The 8039-nt window shown below is 38.8% G+C and overlaps 1 protein-coding gene across 1 annotated transcript; it reads right to left on the bottom strand.

Moving 5' to 3' along the window:
- Window positions 1-3341: 3341 nt before the first annotated feature.
- On the bottom strand, window positions 3342-5028 carry LOC137096589 (uncharacterized). Its single transcript, XM_067466267.1, has 2 exons — window positions 4801-5028; window positions 3342-4413 (listed from the first exon to the last, which is right to left on the bottom strand). Exon 2 carries the CDS (start codon window positions 4356-4358, stop codon window positions 3342-3344), a length of 1017 nt encoding a protein of 338 aa, XP_067322368.1. The 5' UTR covers window positions 4359-4413; window positions 4801-5028.
- Window positions 5029-8039: the final 3011 nt, after the last annotated feature.

The following is an 8039-nucleotide window of genomic DNA, read 5'->3' as shown; positions in this document are numbered from 1 at the left end:
GTAAATTTAAATCCATTGTTCCACAGGTTTTCCCAGGTGTCAAAATCTATGCTTCTCCCTAAATCTTTTGCCCATGAGATCATGGGGGTTTTAACACGATTATCTTCCAAATTATAGTGTAAAATATATTTGTATAATCTGGCTATTAATCCTTTTTCCCCTTTATCTAATATAGTTTCCAGATCTGATTTTTTGGAAGCAAATCCCCTCTTCTCGTCTTTTTTGAATCTATCGTATAATTGATGATATCGGAACCAATCTTTAATACCCAATTCGTCTTTTCCCCTCAGTGCCCATTGGCCATTGGACCTGATAAGTAGTTCCCCGTATGTTCTGACATCATCCTTGCAGGTGGGTCTCCCAATGGCTTCTATTGGCCTCAGCCACAGGGGTGTTTTGGATTCCATCCCTAATTTGTATCTTTTCCAAACATCTATTAAGCTTCCCCTAATTACATGTTTATTGAATGCCTTATTTAATCTCTCTCCTTCATACCAGAGGTAAGAATGCCATCCGTATCTGATTCCATGTCCTTCTAAATTTAGTAGATTTATGTTCCGGAATTGTATCCAATCTTTGACCCAGCTCATGCAGGCAGCCTCATAGTAGGTTTTTAAATCTGGTAAATTTAGTCCTCCCCTCTCTTTGGTATCAATTAAATTTTTGTAAGCAATCCTGGCTTTTTTCCCTGCCCAAATGAAATTCATGATATCCCTCTTCCACAAATTGAAAATTTTAGTCCCTTTAATAATAGGTATGCTTTGAAAAAAGAAAAGCATTTTGGGAAGTATCATCATCTTAATAATTGCAATCCTGCCCAGCCATGTTAATGGTAGCTTTTGCCAATTGTTCAAATTTCCTTTGATCTCCGACCATGTCTTCACATAATTATTTTGAAACAAGTCGATGTTCTTGCTTGTGATAGTTATTCCCAAATATTTTATCTTCGGGACTACTTTACAGTTAGCCACTTCCTCTAATTTCCTAATAATTTTAGTGTCTAAATTTTTTGTAATAAATTTAGATTTATCTTTATTTATTTTAAAACCCGAAACCTCTCCATACAATTTGATTACCTCTAATAATTTTGGAACGCTCTGTGTTGGATTAGATAAAATACAAACCATATCGTCTGCATATGTTCTGATTTTGATTTCCTGGCCTTTTACTTTGAACCCTTCAATTTCATTGTCATCCCTAATTCTTATACTCAAAATTTCCAATCCCAAAATGAATAGTAATGGCGAAAGTGGACAGCCTTGTCTAGTCCCTTTCTGTATATCTATGGCTTTTGTCAGCTGTCCATTTATTTTTATCTTAGCAGATTGCTTAGAATATATTGCCCCCACTGCTTTTCTAAAGCGATGGCCCACCCCATATAAATCCAAGACCTTTTCCAAATAAACCCAGCTGACCTGGTCGAAAGCTTTTTCCGCATCCAAAAAAAACAATGCTAAATCTTTATTGGGGTCGCTCTCCGCTACCTCCAAAACATTCAGAATTGTTCTGACATTTTGGCTCAGGTATCTATTAGGTAGAAATCCCGCTTGATCCTTATGAATGATTTCTGCTAATGTCTGTTTGAGTCTGTTTGCCAAGATTGTAGTAAATAATTTATAGTCACAATTTAGAAGCGAGATGGGTCTGTAATTTTTAATTTGGTCTAGGTCTTTATCTGATTTTGGGATTAGTACAATTGTGGATTCTTTCCAAGAATCTGGAATCTCACCTTTTTCCAAGACTTTATTCATTACAGACACCAGTAATGGTGTCAGCTCTTCTTTAAAAGTTTTATAATAGAGTGGGGAAAGACCATCTGGGCCAGGAGCTTTATGTGGCCTAATCTTATCTATTGTTTCCATTAGTTCGTCTGGTGAAATTGATCTATCTAGATTAGCTTTCATTGCTTCAGTTAATCTTACAATCTTGGTCTCATTAACAAATTGAATGGTCTTGTCTAAGTCTTCCTGTTCTTTTTTGTAGAGCTTTGAGTAATATTTTTCAAAAATTGTCTGGATTTGCTGCAAGTTTGTAATTGTCTCACCATTGTTTCTTATTCTGGTAATCAGTTGGGATTTCTTTGTACCTTTCAGCTGCCAGGCAAGAAATTTGCCTGGCTTGTTTGCATTCTCAAAGAAGTTGTACCTATTGTACCTGATTTTCCTCTCAATATCATTAGCAATCAAGAGGTCATATTGCTGGTTTAAGTTTTTCAATTCTGCCAGAATTTCCTTTCGCTGCCCTCTTTTCATCTCCAGCTCTATTTCCTTTCCTCTAATCTTGACTAATAACTCTAGTTGCTTTTTATTATTACCTTTGTACCAAATTGAATTTTGCTGAATTAATACCCCTCTTATTACAGCTTTTCCAGCCTCCCAAACCACCCTATCCTCTAGGTTATCATTGGTGTTGTCTTTCAGGTAGTATTTTAATTCCTTTCCAATTTTATCTCTATGTGTTTGTATCCTCAGAATATAATCGTTCATTCTCCAACCCCCCCTGTTGCTATTTTCTTTTCTTAGTTTCAATAGAATCGGATTATGGTCTGCAAATGTTCTTGCTAGGATCTCTATCTTTTCTGTTCTGCAGATGATGTCTTTTGTACCAAATACCATATCAATTCTGGAGGCTGATTTGTGTCTGTGGGAGTAGTATGTAAATTCTCTCCCAGTTGGATTGAGAGTTCTCCAGATATCAAACATATCCCATTGATGTATTTCTTTCAAAAAAGCACCCGGTAATCTGCCTTCTTTCTTGTCTTTTTTTATTCTATTACTCCTATCTAACTTTGTATCCATGACCCCATTAAAGTCACCTAGCCAAATCATATCTTTTTCACCATATTCGGCAAGTATACCCGCAAATGTCTTGTAAAATTCACTTTGTTTGGTATTGGGGGCATAAATACCTACTATGAGAACTGATTTACCCTGGATGAGAACCTTGATTATAAGAATCCTGCCTTCCTTATCTGAGAAAATTACTTCAGGGTACAGCATTTTCTTAATGTATATTGCAATCCCATTGGTTTTCTTACAATTGCAAGAGGTGAATAACTGGCCCAGTCTTTCTTGCCCCAATAGATGTATATCCTTTTCTACCATGTGGGATTCCACTAAACAAGCTATATCAGGCTTAATTTTCTTCAAGAAATGAAATACTTTCTTACGCTTTGATCCACTGTTTAAGCCATTCGTATTCCAAACAATAGTATTCAGAGATTTGGTGCCCATTTTAACAGTGCATTTTATAATTACCCTGCTTCCCCCCGCCCCCCGCCCCCGTCTCCCCCTTAGATAAACTTATATAACTTATATAACTTTCTCAAACAGAGTCCACTGCTACCCAACTTCTTCCTCTTTTTCTTTCTCTTCTTCTGGAACAGCTGGCATTTCTTTCTCCTCCTCCTGCTCTGGCTCCTTCTCTTCTTCTGTATGGAACTGATGGTTTTGCCCCAAGTTCTCTTTCTTATTTCTGCCATGTCCTTGTCTTTTTTGTCTTTCTTCTTCCTGCTGGGAGTCTTCTTCAGCGTCAAAGTCCTTGTGATATTTTCTTAAGAACTGCTCAGCCTTCATGGTATCAGAAATAGAATGTCTCTTGGTTTTGTAGTAAAAGGCCACTCCTTGAGGGTAGAGCCATCGAAAGGATATCTTCTTCTGTTTGAGTTTGCTCACTAGGAAAGCAAAGTCTTTCCTTTTTTTCAAGAACCTTCCAGGGATCTCTTTTAGCATCAAAATTTTCTTTCCCCCTATTATAATGGGGGATTCATATTGTTTCTTCAAAATAATATCTTTGCATATTCTTGTGACAAATTGCACAATGCAGTCCCTGGGGAGTTTCTTTTGTTTTGCTATTGCAGAACTCACTCTGTAGCATGCAGATATGGAATCCATCATCACTGAGAGGTCATCCTCCCCCAAAAGGTTTGCCAACAATTTACTTATAAACAACTTCAGATTGTCACCTTCTTCCCCCTCTTGGATCCCTCTTAATCTTAGAGTGTTATCAGCAAGTTTGAGTTCTAGCATGGCCATGTTATCCAACATACTTTCTTGCTTATCATTAAAGAGTTGTTGAGCCCCTTCTGTTTTTTCAAGCCTTTTTTTAATAAGTTTCTGATCAGTGTCCAGTTTGTTCACTTTTGCCTCAGTCTTTTCTTGGCGTTCAGAGATCTGTTTCAGTTCTTTGGTAACTGCCTCCATTGAGGTCTTAAGTTCCACAAACATAGCTTTAATTTCTGAAAGCGTCTTCTCTTGAGACTGACTGGGTTTTTTTGCCTTCTCTGTCACCACTGTTGACGCTGCAGACGCGTAGGAGGAGATTGGTCCCTTGGGCGTCCGCGGTGACCCTTTATCCATAATTGATTGTAGTTTATGAGCGTTTGTTCAAGGTCGCTGCAGCAGTGTTATCTGCCTGAGAGAGATGGAGACGTGCTTGAGAAGGGGCGGAAGAGAAGCTGGGTTCAGCCCACCATCTTTTTCAGTTGCATTTTAAGCATTTTAATCATCTTGCCATTTTTTTTTAAAGAGAAGAAAGCAAAGCTCAGTCTGTTTTCTGCTTATATAGATCTTATGTAGATCTGGCCTTTAAGGTTTTGCTGTCTCCTGTCAAACCACAGAGCAAGATTTCAAAGATTTACTGTTGTAGCAAACAGCTTAATGGCTCTTCTTGGGAGACACTTAAGGCAATTAAGGATCGTAAACTTTACAAGCAGGAATGTGGAGACAGACTTTGACAGGTTTCCTTCGTAAGAACACCACGTGGATAGTGTACTTTAAAAAGCAAATATTGCAGTCTTACTTGAATCTGTTGAATATATTGGATGTTGAGAGCGTAGCGAAGAGGACAATATCGCGGCGGGAGCTGTCTTCACTTTGAGATCAGACAAAGTGATTTTCTGCAGACCAACTCTCCTTTCTCTGTCTCGCCCGAAGATAAGGAATCTGTGAGGAAAAAGTTGCTTTCTCCTCTCACCGCTCACGATTCTTCACGGAGCTCCGGCTCCATGCTGCTGCCTCTCTCCGCTCCCAACCCGGAAGTCATCTCACTTGTTATAGCATTCTTTCTGTTGTTATCTATCTGTAGCTGCTGTTCCCATTAATGTTTGAAGGATAATTCTTCTCTTTTTCAGTGGTTGCATCAGACTCAACAGCCAAGCCACAGCTTTAGTAAACTCAAAAGTCATTCCCTTGCAGCTGCTGAGCTTTACATTTGTTATTATTATTCAGTCATGTTTTGAGATATCGTTGATAAATGGCTATGCTAGAAGTTTTCTGAACTGAGTTACAGAACTAATCTAATTTTGCTTGTGTTTTTGCATTTTTTCCATGCGTAAAAAAGATATTTCATCACAAATATTTCTATGCAGAGTAGATTAGTTTTGTAATTCTGTTCAATGACTCCCTCCAGTTGTATGGTAATTTGTCAGCGATAGCCTCCTAAATTAGTAAGGATATTAGTTGAAGCCATCTATCACTTGTCCACTTTTCATCAACAAAGCAAAAATACAAAATCGTATTTTCTCATCCTAGGATTCCATCTCCCCCTGTCAGAACTGCTTTCACATATCTCAGAAGTAAATATGAATTTTGCTTACACCAGGGGTATATACCAGCCTATTCATCTGCTGATGTCCACAACATATATTGTTACCTGCCAAACTTGTATCACAGCTGGAAGGCATTATAGATGAAAAGCACAGATACGTTTACCGCTGTAAGACTGAGAGACATTCATACTGAAAGGAAATGTTAACAGTAACATGTGTTTAATTCTCCCCAGGATACCAAAGAACATCCCCTCTCAAACTGCGTGTGGTAGGTTTACCAGAGGGTCTGTTTATATTACAAGTTAAATAGCAGCACTTTAAAATATATCCGCACTTGAGGGTCATTTTTAATGAGCAAGTAGACATTTTGTGTTTTTGAAGGCATTAAAACAAACACTGAAATGTTTTGAAACTGTGGAAATACCAAGTATTTTTTCAAGAAAGATTATGGATGTCTTTAATTCCAAAGTCCCTGGGTAGCAGAGCTGCAATAATAAATGCTATGGCTGGACAAATCATATCAATAATTAATGGTCGGTTTCTTAATCTTAGAGCAAATTGTCCCGAGAGCAGCCCAAATATTTTTTATCTCATTGCACCAACATTCTTGCGTTTGAAAAGCAGCAGGATTTAAATAGTCTGCTCTCCACCTACAATACTGTGAATGGAAAAGAAAAAGCTGCCTTAATATTGAGACAGACCATTGGTCTGTCTTGCTCAATATTCTTTATTCTGAGTAGCTGCAGCTCCAGTCCCAAGGGTTTAAGAGAGGATTCTTTTTCATTCCTTTCTAGGGTTGCAATGAACTGAAGTCGGCACTTTTCATAGGCAAAACATGTTTGTTTGTTTATTTATTTATTCACTATTTGTTCTGAGGATATTCTAAAGCAGCTACTGTAAAGGTTTCCCCTGACATTAAGTCTAGTCGTGTCCAACTCTGGGAGGTGGTAATAACCTTCATTTCTAAGCCAAAGAGCCAGCGTTGTCCATAGGCACGTCTAAGGTCATGTGGTCAGCATGTCTGCATGGAGAACTGTTACCTTCCTGCTGAAGTGGTACCTAGTGATCTACTAAGATTTGCATGTTTTTGAAATGCTAGGTTGATAGAAGCTGAGGCTAACAGCCGGAGCTCACCCTGCTCCCTGTATTTGAATCATCAACCTTTCGGTTAGCAAGTTCAGCAGTTCAGCGGTTTAACCCACTGCACCACTAGGAGCCCCAAGCTACAGTAAAGTCAACATAAAAACCAATGCACCAATATCTCCCAACATTTCAAAGATGAAAACCAGATCGGATGTGATTAATAAACATCAGAGTGTAGTCAAGATGGCAAAATGTATAATAACCACCTCATCACAATGGCATCTTTTCAGTGGCATATGCTGGCTCCGCACTACATCCCTCACGGAGTCACCATCTCCCATCAAATGATGCCTGTGGAGATCCATGGGTGAAATAGGGCAGAGCTGGTGCATGCCACCACTGTGGCAACACAGGAGGCTTCCCATGTTGCCATAGAAAGCAATGGAGGAAAGCCATGCAATCCCCCTAGTGGATCAGTCAATTTAGGAGCCAGGCAATGTGGGACATGGGGTGTCGGGTTCCCCACATCCCCCAACAACGCAGTGCAACTTCGGCAGCCATGTAACAAGGTCTTAAGATAGGAAAGTCCACAGTAAATGGGGACCCTTCTTCCTTTCTCCCCCATACTGAGTGAACCAAGTACAAACCTTTCTGTACTTTGAACTTAGTTTGCAGCAATTGAAGTAAGCTGAGGATGAGGGGAAGTGGGAGAAGGAGGGAGAAACTGGGACATTTTAAAAGCATCTGAAGAAGAGAGGTGACGTGAGATTATCTGGATTATCCCTCCTAAATTGGGACAGTTGGGGGGTATGAATAAACAAAAGTGTTTAAATTGAGAATATGACACTCATTTCTCAAAGTAGTCAACACAGTATATTTAAAGAACTATTATGTAGACTTGTCTGGAAGCAGTAATTCCAGAGGAGTTGACATTAAAGTCAAAACAGAAAGAAATCCTTTTAAAGTTCATCACAATTTAAAACTCAATCAAAATTAAAATGGCAAATAAATGAATGCAAGTGAAGCAGAAAAAGCTCTTTCAGACAATAGCAGTCCTAGGGAGAAAGCTTGTCCCATGAAGCCTTTAAGATTCATATTCAGGCTGCAGTTACCAACTGAACTGACATACTTCTTTGCAGGCTTTGAATATCTTATTACAAATTATGCTGACACATACCCAGTGGATACAGATCCTGTGTATGAACTTTACTTGTACGCAACTTGTACAACAGCAAATTCATCACAGAAATGATGAATGTGCAGAGTGTTGTGGACATTCATTTTCGCTGAGATCCCATCTGTATAGGACTACAAACATGTGCAAATATTGTATGTTGAACAATTGTTGACAGCTTGAGTCCATTCTTATCAGGGAAATTCTTCCCCCAACAGTGAGACATTTAATCTC

Source organism: Anolis sagrei, chromosome 3 (assembly GCF_037176765.1).
Source record: "Anolis sagrei isolate rAnoSag1 chromosome 3, rAnoSag1.mat, whole genome shotgun sequence".
Lineage (NCBI taxonomy): Eukaryota > Metazoa > Chordata > Lepidosauria > Squamata > Dactyloidae > Anolis > Anolis sagrei.
This window is presented reverse-complemented; position numbering and strand designations above follow the sequence as displayed.

Bases quoted from the DNA above. Each gene is read 5' to 3' on its own strand.
- LOC137096589 (XM_067466267.1), bottom strand. From the start codon at position 4,358: ATGGATAAAGGGTCACCGCGGACGCCCAAGGGACCAATCTCCTCCTAC.